Source organism: Mastigoproctus giganteus, chromosome 1 (assembly GCF_048544385.1).
Source record: "Mastigoproctus giganteus isolate SK-2022 chromosome 1, ASM4854438v1, whole genome shotgun sequence".
Classification (NCBI taxonomy): domain Eukaryota; kingdom Metazoa; phylum Arthropoda; class Arachnida; order Uropygi; family Thelyphonidae; genus Mastigoproctus; species Mastigoproctus giganteus.
The window spans coordinates 21,920,104-21,939,816 of record NC_143575.1 but is presented as its reverse complement, the minus strand read 5'-3'; the positions used below and the strand labels follow the sequence as shown (position 1 = coordinate 21,939,816).

General features: G+C 34.4%; 1 protein-coding gene across 4 annotated transcripts in view; it reads right to left on the bottom strand.

Moving 5' to 3' along the window:
- Positions 1 to 19,713, bottom strand: part of Usp16-45 (ubiquitin specific protease 16/45) — a 117,991-nt gene that overhangs the window by 44,448 nt on the left and 53,830 nt on the right. For all 4 annotated transcript variants that reach the window (XM_090379186.1, XM_090379193.1, XM_090379210.1 and 1 more), the window contains 3 exons: positions 11,632 to 11,719; positions 9,983 to 10,073; positions 5,006 to 5,094 (listed from right to left, as the gene is read on the bottom strand). In XM_090379186.1, coding sequence (XP_090235312.1) covers positions 5,006 to 5,094; positions 9,983 to 10,073; positions 11,632 to 11,719 — 268 coding nt within the window. The remainder of the gene's footprint in view (positions 1 to 5,005; positions 5,095 to 9,982; positions 10,074 to 11,631; positions 11,720 to 19,713) is intronic.

Below are 19,713 nucleotides of genomic sequence, written 5' to 3'. Positions count from 1 at the left end.
AAGATTAGATGTGGAAATATATAACAGGATAAGTAAAGCAGGAAGTCAAGGAAGCCAGTTAAAGAAATTCATATGGTCAAAAGAGAAATTAGCTGATTATAATAGTTTTTTAAGCCTATTTTAACCTAAGGAGCTGAGAACTGGATAAGAAATAAAGGAATTAATCAAAAATTTCAATCTTCAGAAATGAATGGTAAAAAAAATAAATGATGGCAGCAATACCATATTAGAAATGAGGAAGAAAAAATTGTGGGGTAATGAATACCAGTAAACAGTTAAGTAAAGAAAACTTAAGGTTGTTCATGATATTTAATACAGAAAAAGCTACAGGTTTATGTATATAAAAGCACTTGGACTATTCTGTGCACATGTATTTTTTCAGCTAGCAGATTTTAAATTGCTGTACTAAGACTACTGCAATATTCACTGAAGTTGAAGATTTTCTGGCCAAAAAACACACAAATTGATAAAATAGAATAATTAATCTTAATGGTTTAATGAATTCTCTCACCAACACCTTCCTTTAAAATAACTGGGTAGATGTATATGTAAGGGTACATGCAATCTACCTCAGAGAAGATTGCACACATCTTTGTACGTCTTCACACTCAAGGATTTTCTAGTAAACAATTCTCAACAATGCTTATGTTCACTAGCACAGTTCCTCCTCACTGTAAAGGGACTTTCACCTCTAAACATTGAGGAAAATTACCTATTCAATTCGTCGACAGGACTGTCTGTGATTTTCCCATAATCAATGTTTGATAAATCATCATTTACACAATGCCAATGACCCTCTAGCCACCTGTCTGTACTGCATAGAGATCTTCATGGTGTGATCATGGCAGTCAGTCAAGTTTATGCCTATTCAGTTTCACCTAAGTAACAATGCACGTGACATGTGAGGAACAGTATGCTGCTCTCAAATTTTGTTTATATATGAAGAAAACATCAGCTGGAGCGTATGAGAACTGGAGTTAAAAGAGGTTTATGATGAATCTACACTTCCATACAGCACAGCTCACAGGTGGTTTAGAATGTTTAAAGGTGGACGTGATTCAATCACAAAAACCAGTAGTCCTGGAACTGCAACCACTGCTGTCACATAAACCATAAACACTGATTCTATAATTGTGAAAGAAAATCATATAACAGTAAGACAACCGGCAGAGATGTTGAGAATATTATAGGAAGCATGCAAGATATTTACCATGACCATTTTCTTACTACAGAACTGTACAGCAAACTTTGTGGGATCACATTCGTTGCAAATGACTACAACTGCACGCATGTGGGTGAGTGGATGCTGCATCACAACTATGTTTGTGCACCACCACAAAACTTTCTAGTGACAACTGACAAACTGACTTAAAATAAATTTATTAAAATAACTAAATATCTACATAAAATACTAAAACAAAGATAAAATATAAAATAAAATAAAAGCGTTAAAATACAATAAAATAAAAGCATTAAAATACAATAAAATATGGGTAAAACTAATAAAATATACAGTGGCTTTCGAAATGAAGTGCCTCTTCATCAGCTGTTTGTGCATGCTGATGAAGATATGATTGTGCACACTGGGTTCCAAAACCACTCACACCTGAGCAATAGCACATTAACATGGAGGTTTTTCAGGAGCTACAATGGATGGTTACTAAAGATGGTGAGGTTTCTACACAAGGAGATAATGGCAGATAAGGCACGGCTGCTTACTCTCTGAGTCTAAATACGCTTCAGCTTACTAACAACACAGCTCTGTTTTGAAGTCTATGTCATCGCCAACACCGAAAAAAGCACAAGTTGTGTTTTTTGCAGGGAAGGTTACGGTCACCACTTTTTTTTTTTTTTTTTTTTGACATTCAAGGAATTGTTGACCAGCACGTTGTGCCACTTCATATGACTGTTATGGGATCAAATTTGTTGCAAATGACTACAACTGCATGCAGGTAGATGCATACTGCATTACGGCAATGGAAGATCTCACATTGCTCATACTGTCATCGAGTACTTAGCCAGCATTAATGTCAAATTTGTTCCTTATATGCCCTACAGCTTGGCCTTGCACCCTGCAATTTTTTTTAATTTCCAAATTAAAAGAAAGAAAGCTTCAAGGATAAACACTTCAAGGATAAACACATCAGAAGTTGCAAAGACATCAGAGGCAATTCTCAAATACATGTCAAAAAATGGCTTCCACCATGTTTTTGAAGAATAGCAGAAACATTGGAGTAAGTGCATTTCATCAAATGGGGACTACTTTGAAAAGTACTGTCAAAATATGGATGATTAATAAAGGTATGTTTTGAAAAAAAAAAAAATATATATATATACAGCAATATCCCGCTTAGCACGGCTTCAAACAGCACGGTTTTCAATTAAGTTTAAGTGGAAAATTTACTGTACATATTAAAACTCATTCAAGAGCCTAGACAGGTACTATACATATATGCTGCATTGTTGTGCCCTAGGTATGGTACAGTCTGTCCTCGTATAGCACGATAGTTGCGTTCCTAGAAACTCTCGTGCAATGCGAAATCGTGCAATATAAACAACAGGCCCTATGGGAAAAGTAGGGTTAGGTGCCGACCACCCAAGATTGAACACACATTTGGAACCAAAACATTACCAAACAATAAATAATCGGGTAATTTTAATCGTTATAAAATACGTTAAGTATTTTATAACGATTAAAATACGTAATAAAAATATTATAAAGTATTTTTAGTATTTTTTAATACTAAAAAAGTATTTTTTACGAATAAAATACGTATTTTATTCGTAAAAATTTATTATATTAAATAAAACAGTCGTAATAAAATACTTACGTATTTTATAATACGTAAGTATAAATTATAATACGTAAGTCGTAATAAAATATTGCTAATGCTTTTGCTTCTATCGTAAGCAAACTTGTTTTTTGTTTGATTTTCTATCCAAACAGATGACAGCCGTTCCATCCCTTCCAATTCTTGTGTCTTAATCTAATGGATTTTAATTACACTTTGAGTTGTTCCCGCTATGAAAGTTGTTTTTATTTTCTCTGCATTCTTTGTAATTCTCGGCGTTGCCTGATTTAGGCCTATAGCACGTGCAATATCACATGGCCTTTCATTTCGCTCAAAGCGTTTCACAATTTCATATTTTTTCTCTATCGACAGAGGCGGACAGAAGCCTTACGGGGGAAACCACGGTGGGCCGGAGGCCGGTGTGATTTTGGCCATAAACCGTAGTATGAGGCCACTATAAATTTTCCCGGTTAAGAATTTTTGATCCAGTCCGCCTCTGTTTATCGATATTGGTTTTTTTTTTTTTTTTTCTCTGAATCTGCAGTGTCTTAGCCAGAACGCTTCCTTTTCACACCTTTTAAGTATTTTACTCATTTTTAGGGAATAAAGCACAATTACAAAACGAGGAGGCACGCGTGATACACATAAACAAAGCTGCGCGCGTATAGCAACTGAATAAACAACACCGTAAAGGCAGAGATACACTATTAACACCTCACATTTTACTAAAGCACATTTCTGGGGGTTACTACCATAAAACAATAAAAACAATTTCCAGTTGCGTTTCTGCTAGTGGAATCTGTTATAAACTGGTAGTAAACTCCATCTAATTGCATTTGCTATTATATCGATAACTGGAATTGTGTTGGTTTTTACGTTATTATGGTGAAATGTGTTTCCCCTTCACTGATATAAAACACATAAATACATTTTCAGAATCTTCTTCATTCCTATCGTGTTGCGTTCAGTTGGGGTGATTCCGCGTTTGACTGCCATTTATTGTAAACACAAAGGCGAATCGTGTATAAGCGAATTCGGTTCGTGTTATATAAGATAACGTTCCCCTATTTATGAATCGTGTATGATCGAATTCGTGTAATGTAAACACGTGTTATACGAGGACCGACTGTACTATGCTGCGGTGCCAACTCTGTTGTCTCCCATGCACATGTGACAATAGCTCCTTTCGGGCAGTCAGCTGCAACATGCACCAGTGTTCAGTATTCTTAATTCCATCCTGATGAGACGACATGATAGTTTTTCAAACTTTTCATTTCAAAATTTATTTTTTATCCCTTTAAAATATATCTGCATTTTACTAGAAATCACTGCCATCAAAAATATATCTGCATTTTGGCTATAAATCACTGCCACCAACATGCGTTCTGTTTAGCAGAATGTTTTGCCCTATTTGGTAAATGATTTCACTGGTTTTGAATCGCAAGTTCAGATAATTGCCGAAGACATTATGAAGGTCAGAAAAGACTTGGGATTGGAAACTTTGGACACTGCCAATGCACGTGACTGCATTGACTCACATGCAACTTAGATGATGCAACTCTCCTTGAAACTGATGAGCAAACTGCATATGCAGAAGAAGAAAACAATTCTGAAGTGGATAACACTGAAGTGCCACCAAAACAATTTTCAACAGAAGAACTGGAGAAAGTTTTTTGGGGGGTTGACATGGTCTGGGAGGCGATTAAAAAGGAAATCCGAATGTTGAACGTAGCATCAAGATACAGCAAATTTTACAAGTTGGGATTCGATGCTACAAAGACTTGTATTTCTATACAAATACAAAGACTTGTATTTGTATAGAAAATGAATAGATGGCTTCACCAGACTTCATTATTGAAATACCTAAATAAACAACTGCTTTTTTAAAGCATTTTTCTCATCTCTCATGATGTTACCTTTTCATTAATAAAATTTTTGCAATATTTTTTATTTCAAATCCTTTTAATTGGCTATCAAGCTCAAATTGTTTATAGATTTATTATAATTTGTTTATATACTTTTTCTCTGGTACGCATTCAATTAAAACCCATTATAATTATACTTCAATCAACACGGTTTCACATAACACGGAATAGTTTCGGTACCAATTATCACTGCTATGCGAGGTATTGCTGTATATGATTATTCTTTATCGAACAGCCCTTATACAAGTTATTTAAAATTACCAGCTATAGAAAAGAGTGAAAAATTACCACAGAACATTCTTCACACTGAATAGTACTCAGCAGCTGACCTCCAAATATGCTATCAATTAACGTATGTGAAGCCTGACTGCTATAAGCTGAAAGGAAAAAGTTAAAAGAATTAAAAACATATAAAAGAATTTAATGCCCAAGATAATATACAAAAATGAAATATTTAATTTATATTTCATTTGTGTATATTTTGCACACTCATAATTTGAGTGCACAAAATATATTAAAAATATAGATTTAAACACCCCCCACCCCCACCAGTGGCATTGAAAATCTGCATGTAAACTTTCTCAATCAAAATATCTTAACTGTCCAGGGGCTGCACTGTTATGCTAGTTCAGTTTGAAGGTCTATTCCTGACTTTAAAGGGATTCTTACAGTGTGTTAAAGTTGATACGGTGGTTAAGACAGCTACTTTTCCATAACTACATGGTTGGATTATTTTGGAGTTTGAGTCAACTAAAGCCAAGACATGCAAACGTATAGTGCCAAACCTAAATGGCACTGAAGAGCAATTGCAATAAAAGTGTGAAAAAAATAGAAAGAAAATTGGTTCAATTTTCGCAATTTGCCAAAGTTAAAGTATGTTTCTCATTATGAGAAGAAGAATTTCATAGTACCTTCCATCTTCTCATCAGAACTGCAGTTTCAAGATGCATAGCTTTTCTTCTTGGAAACTTTTTTTGGAATTGTCATCTTACAAACTGACAAACCAATAACAGAGTACAGGAAGGAACAGAGCATACAGCTGCATGCCTCAAATGACTGAGGAATGCAACTCTGACCTCTTGCACAGCCTTCAAAATCTTACTGATTAATTGGTACAAGTAGATGGTACACAAAGCCAAAAATTGCCAACTTTCAGGTATGATAAAAAAACAAAGTGGGTAAAAATAAAACTGCATATTACTGATTGTAATATTTTTATAAATTAGTTATTAAATATTCTAAGAATGGTACAGTATTTATCACGTTTGAATTTGCATATAAGACTATTTAATATAAAATTTTAATTATATAAATGTCATTTAATAATGTTAATTATGTACAACAATTAATACTATAGAAAAATTTACTTAATAATTAGTAGTAGTCTTAACTCATTTCACAAAATCTTGAAGTCAATCAACCTTGTGCGACTGGCTCACAACATTATATTTAAAGAAAGGAAATTAATTTCTCTGGTACAGCTTTACACTGTAGAATCTAGATAAGGTGAGAATTTTTGTTTCCTCTCGTTAGAAGAGGAAATTACTTTTTGTGGCCTTCCAACCTTATCAAAACTTTTTTCTTTCTTTCTATTTATGTTAGAAGAATAAGTATTGCATTAAATGCTCAAATAATTAATGTTTATATGTAATCCCCTCATTATTAAAATGACTGCCATATTTCATGCTACATAAGTAATTTTTAATTAGATATGCAAATAGTTAAGTACACTTAATACAAAGAATAACAACACACATGTATATATTAAGGCTGGTTGAAATACTGTGCGAACAAACTGCATGCAAATAATCACAGTTTGCAAAAGTAATGCTAACAAAATAAAAATATCTTTCTAAATGTGAATAAAAATATACAAAGTACTTCTAAATTACACTGAAAAAATTATAGGGGTAGTTCTATGTACTAAAAAAGGTGCTCAAGTTCATACAGTGTGGTTATAAAGTCCTTTTCCCACTTTTAAAAATTAGTAACTCAAACTATAAGTTGTAATCAAAAAGACTTTTTTGCATCGTAATCAGTATATGAGGTTTTTTAAACTTAAAAAAATTAGTTCAAAATTAAAATTTTGAACTATATCAGATTCTGTGTCCATTATAAAAAGGAATAATATCTGGGATAGGAGAATTCCAGTGTTTGGTTGTATGGTTTTATTCTTTGTTGTCAAGATAAAAAGCTTGAAGCTGTAGCTAACTTAATGCAACTCTAACATGCAACGCTGAACTTAAGTATCCAAGTCCAGCCAAGTTTGTTGTAAAATGTTGCCTAAAGACAGAGCACTTTTAATTAAAATTTATAAGAACAGTAATAGTATTATTGCAGCTCTTAGCACTTATCAAAACAAAAATGTTTCAAAGCCTCCTCCTTTGAGAAGAACCATATTAAATATTGTAAGGAATTTCAAAAGAAGGCCACCTAACTAGTAATCCTAGAAGTGGTTGTCTGTCAGCATCATTAAAAATGATTGAAAGAACTGATAAGGTGCAACAACAACAAGCCTGATCAAATTTGTTGAGATTATCTAGGAAAATGAATCTAAAGACATACATTCATAGGAGGAAAGACTGAAGATATAGATTTCAATGACTGGAAACTAGGAATATCAAAAGGGGGGGGGGGGGGGTTCTAATTGGAGTGTATCCACTGAGGGGAAGGAGGGAGACAAAATAAACAATTTTCTACTATTTATAAGAATTTTTAATGTTTCCTTTTAACAGAAAGAATTGATTGGGGCATGCAACTCTGGCCTTTATGAACTTATTTCTTTTAATACTTTATTTGTTTTTATCTCCTTCAGTGACCTAATTTTATTTGGCCATTTTTCCATGAAATAAAAGCATGAGTTATTTCATTATTATATATATTTTTTTATTTATTTACTTGTCACAGTGCCAACTGTTTGCAAAAATGAAAAACTTGGTCTCTCAAGAACTTGGTGTAAATGCAAGACTATGCTGTGAAGTCATAGAACACAATACTCAAAGAGTGCCTTGTGATATATTTATGGTTTGCACCTACTTGTGGCATCCCGCATTACTTTATTATAATGGTTCTGTTATATATTTTGTGAGTATAATGTAAATGACACTTTTCTGTAATTATTTCCAAAGAATAATGACTACATACAAATGTATTGGCATTTGACTGTTCATATTCAAGTATTCTTCAGCATATATCTAAGGGTTGTTTAACATTTTTTTTTTTCTTTCAGCACAATTTATTTTAAAGGTTTATAAAGTGAGTAACATTTTAAAATATTCTGAATATAGCCTGAATATATAGAAAGAATAATGACAATTCTTGAAAGTTCAAAAATGGATACGAACTAAAAAGGCAGAATGAAAGGATACTGTAAGAGCAAATTAAATGAAATCCTGGTGGAAACTAAAGTTAGAGAGATGATTATGCCTAATATAAAACTATAATTCAGTATCAGACTTCTGAATAATCAACTGTATGAAGGAAAACAAATGCAGCCAGAAATTTTAACCAAACAGAAATTGAAACAGGAAGCCCAAAATTCTGAAAAACCAAATACAGGTAGTTCCCAATTTATGATTTTTCTGGTTTACAAGTTTGTTTTTTTTCCCCAAGTATCAACAAAATCAAAAATATGAACATTAATTGCAATAAATAAATGCTAAGCATTCATAAATAAGGCATTTCACACCACTCACATAGCAATACAATACAATACTACTGTGCCTGTGTTTGTTTGTTCAAGTAGACGAGATCGTCTCTGCCACACACATAACATAAAGCAGTTACCATGCTGACATTACAAACAGTGGTTGTGTTCTCTTCATTTTCGCTATCTTGTCTTATTTAAATTTTATCCCCCTTATTAATGCTGTACAGTGTTAATAAGGGGATGCTAAAGTATTGCAAAAATGAAATAATACTACGGAGAGTGATGTTAATAAAAAGAAATGACAAAGAGGGATAACATTGTAAACACAATATGAGATCGTAAGCAAACATGCAGCCCAAATGAAAGATCTTTGTGCAAAATGATATAGTGAAATTTATAAAAAAATATATAAATAAAAAAAAAAGAGAAAACTATCTTGGAAACAAATGGATCATGTAGCATTTCTGAAGAAGGAGACAACTCCTTGTGCTTCCAATAAACTAACGAGTGCTGAGCCAACGAATGTTGAACCAACAATGAGTGACAAACCATCAATGATGAAGAATAAAAATTCTTTGGCATTTGTATAAATAATTAAATAATTTCTTTATTATTATAATTTGCTTGATTTTAAAACCTATGTTTTCACTTCTTTGGATAAATAAATCATTGTTTAAGCATAAACTATTGTTTTGATTACCTTTATTTAACATTACTATGGTCAAATTTCATTGTTGAGAATGCAACTAGTTTTTAACATTACATCTATGGGAAATAAATTCCCACTTTACAAGTGCATGCTAGGAATGAATTAACTCATAAAGAAGGAAAATATTCAATGACCGTTGTCACAAAAGCAGATTAAAATTGCAATTCAGACAAACATTTCCAAACTTTCTTTGTGAGCCAATGCCAAATAAAAGTTTTTCCTATTACAAAAAAGTGGAGGGTTATTGTTGTTATTTTGGTTTTTAGGAGCATTAGCAACTAAGGCCATATTGCTCCGGGGATATGTAGTAGTCATTCCCTGACCTTTCTGCATCTTCCATATTTGGTGGTCACGGAAAAAAAAAAAAAAAAGTGGAGGGGGAAGCCTTACACAATAGGACTATATAATTAATGTCCGTGGTTGCAAAAATTGCTGTATATGGCATAGGATTATACTATTTTAAAGTTCATGGTCATGCTTATCACCAAACATTTCATTCAAACATGACAAGTCAAAATTCTGCACAATTGTAAGTAAATGATAACACAGAAGCCGTTGACGTGTGTTTTAGATTGTCTGATGGTCTGGTCTGTCATAGAACAAATTTACATACCAATTTTTCAGATCATTTAATACAGTTATACCCTAGTAGTAAAATATTTACTAATTTGTGTGCCTTTGAATAATATCTTATTCCATCATTAATTGTATTAATTAAGTTGCAACTATTTGAATATTTTTTATAAGATATTATTTATCTTATAAAAAATATTCAAATATTTGCAACTTAATTAATACAATTAATGATGGAATAATGCAATTTATATTTATACTGAAACTGCTAAAAAAAGGTGATGCAATTTATATTTATACTGAAATTGCTAAAAAGTGTATATTGTATATGTACCTTTTATAGCTTTCTTTGTTTCTTCATTGACAGTATTTGGATTCACCTTTTCATTTAAGTTAAAGACTCTTAAAATTCCAGATTTTTGTCTCTAGAATAAAATTTGTAATAGAATTTGTAATATCTAGAATAAAATAAAAACAATAATAAATGAATATAGATATGTACAATCAGTGGCCATTAAATCTGACCAACCAAGTAATTAACAAATTAAACATTCTCGAGAATAAATAATAGTTTGATCTGCCGCAGCATAGATGTCGTAAACTTATGAAGACGTGGCTCACCATGCTGCCTGCAGCATCTCACAATTGCATACTACTTTATGTACAAACCACGGAATTAAGATCTTTAGTTATTCACTGCTAATTATTAAACTTACTTACAAACAAGTAATGGAATTACTTGTCTCCATTCTATAAATCAATTGTTTGTTATTTGGTTTTTAGGAGCATTAGCAACTAAGGCCATATTGCTCCGGGAATATTCGGTGATCATTCCCTGATCTTTCCGCATCCCCGTATTTGGTGGTGACGGGATCGAACCCCGGTCTAATCAAGAAGCGTGCGTTACGCACTGCTGCTTCTTCCCACCTGGCTACGGAGGCGCCTATATATAAATCAATTAAAGTAGTATAAAAGAGTTTCTCAAACATGCCTTAATTCCAAATAAACCATATTCACATCATATGTTCACTTTGAAATCCCACTAAAACATTTTGCATCAACACAACACAAACCATGTCAGCAGAGTATGGTCAGAGTAGTAGTAGTCTGAGTGAGTGGTAGGTAGTATGTTCTGGGAGATTAGTAAAGATTGGTACAGTGCCATGGGTGTGCCGGAGGGAACACAGTGTGGTTTGTGCCCCCCTTGTTTAATTTTTGGGAATTTTCCAAGCTCCTTGTTAAAATAATTAGTTTGATAAAATTTAACAGAATTTAACCGGGGATGGCCCTTGGCTGAATTCTTCTTGCGTGAGCTCCTTGTTAAGAAACTGGTAGCATATCCCTATACAGTGCATAATTAAAGCTGAAGGCAAGCATTCCTGATCCTGCATACTGCTGTTTGTGGGTGTGATAATTAAACAATCTTAACAGAGAAAACTGTACAGTAGAAAAATGTAGCAGTTCTGTGCAATTTGATATGCAGTATAAATAAATTTAAAGCTCCAATAATTTAGAAGAATTAAAGAAGTTAAAAGTTTGAACTTCTTTATACCGAACGGTAACTCAGAGAACTGCTTCCCTTCCCTTTTCACGCATCACTCAGCGATTCGCCAATCAAGACAACCTGCTTATCTGATGACAGCTCAGAAGGTCCTGAAGCATGTTCTCATAGTGGAGTATATTTTGAACACCAGAACAACCTTTCAGTAATGTTATTTGTTTATATTATAGTGCTCCTTGAGTCAACTCCCCTTAACCATATTGCTATGGCATCTTTCTTGTATACATATTTGATGTGGTAGCAAAATTTAGAGCAATTTAATTCAATGAATAAAATATGAATTATTTAAATCTACTATATTGAGCCTTGTTATGCCTGATTCTGAAATGTGCAAGCATAAAAGTGATATCACAGACAGAGCAGAAAATTAATAGAATCATAAACATTATAATACCACTTAAATATATTGCAAAAGAGTATACCTTGACCTCTTCATTTTTTATTCCATCTAAAAGATGCCGAAGAACTTCATGACTATCCTGTTGTTGGAACCCTTGAAACTGTGGTGCTCTGTAAAACAGTATTATAATGAAATGCAAAAGATATATTACTTTAATTTTGTAATATATACATTTATATTTTAAGCTTCTTTAATTCACATCTGCAAAATTTAACATTTAGTCCTTTGGTATTTCCAGAATACTTAATTATTTTGGAAGAGTGGTCTCCATTTTAACATCCAAAGTTAACAGTTAATTAATTTTAAACAATAAAATATTTAGTTTAGTACATTCAAAAAAGTAATTATAATTTAATTACCATATCTATTACCTACAAGTAATAATTTTTGAAACTAGAAAGTTTCAAAAATCAAAACACAAGTTACAACCAACATGCTATAATACCATGCACCACCACCAGCTTACAATGCATTGCTGCAATGTGACCTATAAAATTACTTTTTATAGGTCACCTTGGGTAGTATCTCCAACTTTGGTCTTTCAAAGAGCATCCAAAGAGTTAAAAATGCTATATCTATGACATTTTAAAAAGTGATGCCCAACTGAATAGCATATTCTGTAATTTTGTGATGTCTTAAAGCAGGTCTATCCTATGCAGCACCCATGGGTGCCCTGGCACTCTTGCTAAGGTAACATGGTACCTCTAACCTGGCAACCACCTTTTTGGAGGAAATTCCAAGATGAAATTAATCATTCTGAAATACAATTAAAGTTTTAAGCATTTCAATTTCCACTTTCCCCTGCCTGTACTACTAAAATAATGTTCTATTACTGAAAATAATAAAACCCAAAATACTTTTAAAAAAATCTGCTTTTAAATTTGCACAAGAAATTTACAGGAGTCAATTGAAATTAATTTAATTTCTCCAAAGTAATATTTTTGCATGGAAAATTGCACATACTTTGCTAAATGACTACTTGCAGATAGAATTTAAAGCAGAAAATAATAAATATTTATATTTATTATTTTCTATTTTCTTATTATTTTTCTATATTTATTATTGTAATCATTATCATCAGCCATTTTCAATCCACTACAGGATGAAGGCCTCTCCAGCAACTTTCCAGTTCCTTCTGTTTTGTGCAATGGCTATCCATTGCACAAAAAATTCACCCACAAAGTTGTGGATTTCATCTGTCCATCTCCATTATTGTCTTCCAGGTTTTCTTTTAGCTCCTCTTGGATACCATTCTGTTATTTTCTTAGTCCAGCTGTCATCATGTCTTCAAGCTGTGTCCAGCCCAAGTCCATTTCCATTATTTAGTTTTGATAAGAATGTCCTTTATTTGTGTTTGCTGCCTAATTCATGTGTTTCTTTTGTTGAGTGCCCAAGTTTCACTTCCATAAGTCATGGTGGGGTGTATACATTGGTTCATTATTTTACTTTTAAGACAAATTGGGATATTGCTTCTCAGTATGACTATATTTCCTAAATGCTATCCATCAGAAATTTATCCTTCTCTTGACTTCCAGCCATTTATCATTATTACAGCTAATGACTTGTCCCAGAAAAGTATATGAATCCATCTTTTCAATTACTGTTCCTTCAATGATTATATCCCTTTTTGCTTGTTCATCATTACTTTTGTTTAGCCATATTCAATCTTTAGTCCAAAATCTTTACTAACACTGCATAACTGATTAAGATTTTCCTCTAATTCTTTGGGATTGTGGCTTATGACCACAATGTCATCTGCAAATCGTAAATGGTTTAGGTACTCTCCATTCACATCGACTCCTTTCTGCGACCAGTCTAATCTTCTGAAAGCTCCTTCAAGGGGGGAATTAAACAACTTCAGAGATATTGTGTCTCCTTGTCAAATTCCTTTCCCAATTTTAAATTTGCCACTGTCTTTGTCTAGTCTAATAAAGGAGGTAGTGTTCTCACATATTTTCTTCAAAATCATAATGTATGGGGTATCTATGCCTTGTCTTTCCAGTGCCCAAAACATTGCCTTATGCTGTATGGAGTCAAATGCCTTTTCATAATCCACAAATGCCAGGCATATTATAATAAATATTTAAAAAAAAAAAAAAAAATATATATATATATATATATATATATATATATATATATTATATATATATTTTTGGTAATGCTTTCCAACTTCTTAAATATAAGGTGCCCAGTAAGCCAAAACAGGTTGGATAGTGCCGTCCTAAAGTGCTACCCAATCTGTTTAGAGACACTGCTCTAAGCATCACATTCAAATGCACCCAACAACTAATATTGACTTAAACATCAACTCCAGGAGCTTTACTTCCTTCTAAAATTTCAATATCACCAATTTCATACTTACCAGCTTCATTCATACATATCACCAATTTCATGCTTACCAGCTTCATTCATACATTTTCTCCTCACTATAAAGGGTCTTTTGAATTGCAGGTCCAATGACCTATGCACTGCTGCAAAAGGTTGCATCAGAGGCTATCCTGAATGCCAACAAGATTATTCTTTAATCACCCCAATAACATACCACTACTACTACTACAAAAGTCAACAAAGAGAGAGTAAGAATGCCTATGTTTAAGTTTATAAAGGTGAAGCTTTTAAATGCATTTCAAAAAATCCTCGCTGATCAATTTTTTTTATAGTATAATAGCTGGAAGTTTATATATACTCTCCTCCATTTAAAAAATTGATTTTGGCAGAGAGAACCTGGTCCTACACCATCTCATCCTTGTGCATAAAAATGCAGTGTTGCTCTCTCTCTCTCTCTCTCCAGATTGGAAAGAGCTCAGTTAAATTCCAATCAGTAGTTGTAACAGATAAATATTTTTATGGGCGTCTTTTCACACCATGTCCAAAGTTAGTCTCGGATGAGAGTTACAGAGTTTTTTCCTCCCAGATATTTAGTTTTACAACCCACAAAACAGATAAACCTATCACAGAATGACACAGTTTTAAATAACTCAGTAGATCCATCCTGTAAAAGCTTGTTAATCTCTACTTTAGAATTTTGTGTCAGCTGACTGTTTAAAGGTATTTTAATGCAGCTTAAACAAGCTTCATCATGCTGAATGAATACAAGTGCTCAACACAGACTGGCTTCAGAATACAGAACAAATAAGTTGTAGATCTGAAGTTGAGCAGTGGGTGAGGGGATGGAATTACTTATATACTAATTAATCAAGAAAGACATTCCTTTCTACTTCTGACTCTTGTGCGCGCGCGCGCATGCTCTCTCTCTCTCTCTCTCTCTCTCTCAGGATAACTCGAGGAATTTTTTTGGATGGTGCAGCATAAGCCTTAGGCTTCCTTGCACCATATGGCTAATAATAATAATAATTTCACAGTTTAGATGACATGGGATGTGATCTTATTTGAGACAGCAGCAAGTGCAGATGAAGAATTGTTGTAAATACTGTATTTCATTTTTATTTTCTTGTTTTTGTATCATGGAAGCAATTATCAAGCATTCAGTTCAGGATCAGTTAAATAAAATGGAAATCTGAAGAAAACAGCATGGTTTTGTCAAGTGAAAATCATGTTTAATCAAACTGGCTAGCAATTTTTACAGAATCACTAGTGAGCTGATATCGGAAATAATTTCGAAAATGTTTACTTGGATTGCAGCAGAGTATTTGATTTCATCATACATGAGAGGGTACTACATAAGCTGGAACATGTTGGAATCACAGGATAAATCCTTAGATGGATTGCAGAATTCTGCAGAGCAGAGAGGCAGCAAGGAAGGCCCATGGTGTCCTATTAATGATTTCTCAAACATTTGCTTGCAGAGATAGAGAGTTCATAATCTTACTGTATAAGGCGATTGTCAGACAATCCTTGTAATACTGTGTTCAAGTATGGAAACCACACCTAAAAAACATCATGCTCATGCTTCTTGAAAGGATTCAAAGATGAGTAATGTGCCTGATAATGCTGCATATGAGGAAAGACTTCAAATATGTGAGGTAGAGAGCTTGGTAACTAGGCATCTTAGAGCAGTGCTTCTTAATCTTTGGTAGACCTCAGAGCACCAAAGTATTATAAATACACTGCTCGACAAAATTAACAAAACAAAATGTTTTTAACAAATATTTTATAGTGAACAGTGTTGCCAAAGGCAAAAATTTGATATAATAGGCATCCTGGAATGCAAATTCTGAGTATCCAATAGAACTTGATCTACCACCTTACAGAGCTGCACATTATGCAAATTATTCATGCCTATAAAAACACACGTCACCACATCACTTCATTCCCATTTTCAGGCTTGCTCAGTGGGATAGCTACATCAAGTACTCAGGATGGCAAGTCATCATCATTTAGATGATTCACTGAGCTAGAGGGGCTGTTGGACAACTTGAAGCTGGGCAGTTGCAGATAGAGGTGGCATGCTGGCTTAATGTGTCACGCAGTGTTGTCTCAGCACTATGGAAGCAGTTTCAAGAGCCATAAACCATCACAAGAAGAGCTGGCCAAGTTCACCCGAGGGCTACATCGACCATAACAGACCACTATCTGGCTCTAATAGCAAGAAAGAACCCAACGATGCCCTATCATCAACTGTCTCTTGATGTTGCTGCAGCCACGGGCGAAAAAATTTCCAACCAGACTGTGTTAAGAAGGCTCGATTCAAGTGGACTCTACGCAAGGAAGCCAATGGTTTGTATCCCATTAACCCTGACTCACTGCAGAGCTCGGTGAAACTTTTCTGTTCTCTGAATCCCATTTTAGTCTAAAAATTATAGACGTTATTTCATCTGGAAATAACAAGGAATGCGGTACAATCCCTCCAACATCAGAGAAAGGGACATTTACAGTGGAGGCAGTGTTCTCATGTGGGGCAGAATAATGATCAATGGCCTTCATGTTTTTGATAGGGGTACTGTAACTGCGCAGAGGTACTGAGAACAGATCCTAAAACCCTGAGTACAACTTTTTTGGGGTGCAGTTGGCCCAGATTTTATTTTCTTGCACAACAATGCCACTACACATAGAGCTCGAGTGGTAGGGAATACCTTGAAACTGAAGATATCCAACAACTATCATGACAAGCATGGTCACCAGACTTCAATCCAAACGTGTAGGACATGCAATGTGACGCCTATTGACGTCACACTGCATGCCGACAGCCAACTCCTCGGTCACTTGGAGAGCTAAGGTCTGCACTGGTAGAAGAATGGGATTTGTTGACAGGAAATCTTAGACACCCTTATATCAGGCATGGTTCGCCCTGCTGTCAGCCTGTTTAGTCATTGGAGGGGATCGTATGCTGTACTGATGTCATGTTACCATATTTTTGAGCATTTTGCATTGACTTCTGTAAATGTGGGCTTTTTGGAAATTCTTATACAATCCCTAGAAATGTCCCTTATACCTGTCTGAAGTTTCTCGCTGTCTCCTCTTCATCATTATTCTATGGTACACCACCATACCAAATTTTTTCCCACTTCAACACAAGCTGCATGAGTTACACCACGTTTTCTAAATGTTCTGCTAATTTTGTCAAGCATTGTATGTATAAGCATAAAAACAATACAGAAAATGAACTAAATAAGATATCACTCATATTTATACAGACAATACTTGTAAATAAATTAAGTAAAAATTTATTCTTAAGTGTCGAATCTTACACGATGGGTACTTGCAAAGCCCCAATTGAGAAACACTGCATGATTGAAGAACACCTGAATGAAGTGTATAAGTCTTTGAGAGGAGAAAGTAGAATGAATGAGAGTAAACCTTTCACTGTTATGATCACAGAACTAGAAGTCGTAAATTAAATTTATAGGAAAGGTGATCTAGACTGGATTACAGGAAGTTTTTTTTTTTGCCAGCATTTGTTAATTATTGGAAAAAGTTGCCTCGGTGGGTCGTTAAGGCTGATAGCTTGGGGAATTCAGCTTGATTTACATGAGGAGGGAGTCAAATGGGCAGTTTATTTTATTTTATTTAAATTTTTTTGCTGGCTGGTGCAGCGAAGCCTCAGGGTTCCTTACACCACATGGCTAATACTAATATTTATTTTGACCTAGAAGATGCATAAGTAATTCTCTAATAAATTGCTATTTGATCAATATTTACATTGTTTTTCAGTATAATCAACCTTTTTATGCCCACAAAAACTGTTTTCAATGGGTGTACTGCAAAAACTTTAAAAATCTGTGGAATTTTTTATCAAGCACATTTTATTGAGTCTTCCTAAAGTGAGTAATCCATCCATTTTGCTTCAAATTATTGTTCTCTCATCATCATCATCAGCCATTTTCAATCCACTGCAGGATGAAGGCCTTTCCAGTTCCTTCTGTTTTGTGCAATGGCCATCCATTTACTACCCACAAACTCATGAATTTCATCTATCCATCTCCATCGTTGGCTTCCAGGTTTTCTTCTAGCTCCTCTTGGGTACCATTCTGTTATTTTCTTAGTCCATCTGTCATAATGTCTTAGAGGTATGTGTCTTGCCCAAGACCATTTTAATTCTTTAGTTTTGATAAGAATGTTCTTTACTTGAGTTTGCTGCCTAATCCGTGGGTTTCTCTTCTTATGTTTGTTTGTTATTTGGTTTTTAGGAGCATTAGCAACTAAGGCCATATTGCTCCGGGATATGCGGTGGTAATTCCCTGACCTTTCTGCATCCTCTGTATTTGGTGGTGACGGGCTCGAACCCCGGTCTAATCAAGAAGCGTGTGTGCTATGCACTGCTGCTCCTTCCCACCTGGCTACGGAGGCGCCTTTCTCTTCTTATCTAACAGTCGGATTCCCAATATAATTCGTTCCATTCTTCACTGTGTAGTTCTCAACTTCTCTTCCATTCTTTTGGTGAGTGCCCAAGTTTCACTTCCATAAGTCATGGTGGGGAGTATACATTGGTTCATTATTTTACGTTTCAGACAAACTGGGATATTGCTCTTCGGTATGCGACTATATTTCCTGAATACTATCCATCCAAAATTTATTCTTCTCTTGACTTCGAGCCAAGAGAAGAATAAATCTGGGACAAGTTATTACAGCTAATAACTTGTCCCAGATAAGTATATGACTCCACCTTTTCAATTACTGCTCGTTCAATCATTATGTCCCTTTCTGTGGCATACTTGTTCATCATTACTTTTGTTTTAGCCATATTCATCTTTAGTCCAAAATCCTTAGTAACCCTGCATAACTGATTAAGATTTTCCTCTAATTCTTTGGGATTGTGGCTTATGACCACAATGTCATCTGCAAATCGTAAATGGTTTAGGTACTCTCCATTCACATCGACTCCTTTCTGCAACCAGTCTAATCTTCTGAAAGCTTCCTCAAGGGCAGCAGTAAACAGCTTCGGAGATATTGTGTCTCCTTGTCGAACTCCTTTCTCAATTTTAAATTTACTACTGTCTTTGTCTAGTCTAATAAAGGAGGTAGCATTCTCATATATTTTCTTCAAAATCATAATATATAGGTTATCCATGCCCTGTCTTTCCAGTGCCTGAAACATTGCCTTATACTGTATGGAGTCAAATGCCTTTTCATAATCCACAAATGCCAGGCATAATGGTGTTTTATATTCATTTGCTTTCTCCATTAGCTGTGATATTACGTGCAGGTGATCCATAGTTGAGAATCCTGTCCTAAAGCCAGTTTGCTCTTTCGGCTGATTCTCATCAAGTATTCTTTCTAATCTGTTAGTAATGACCCTTGTGAACAACTTGTAGATGTGGGATAACAAGCTAACTGGTCTATAATTTCCAATTTCTCATTTATCTCCTTTCTTATGCAGCAAAACTATGATTGCATTATTCCACTCCTTAGGCATCACACCTTTTCTAATGCATTTTGTAAAGAGCCTTGCCAGTTTTTGTGTTATGTCTCTTCCTCCCAATTTTAACAACTCTACAGTAACTTCATCTTCCCCCAGGGCTTTCTGATGCCTCATTTTCTTCAACGCATATTCTACCTCCTCAGGAAGAATATCAGGTATATCGTATGTGTTGCTAATTTGCGATCCACCTTCCCCACTGCTGGCATCATTCCCTCACTCCTTGTATAATTCTCTATAGTAGTCTTCTGCTATTTGAATCATGCCTTCTCTGCTATTTATAAGTAC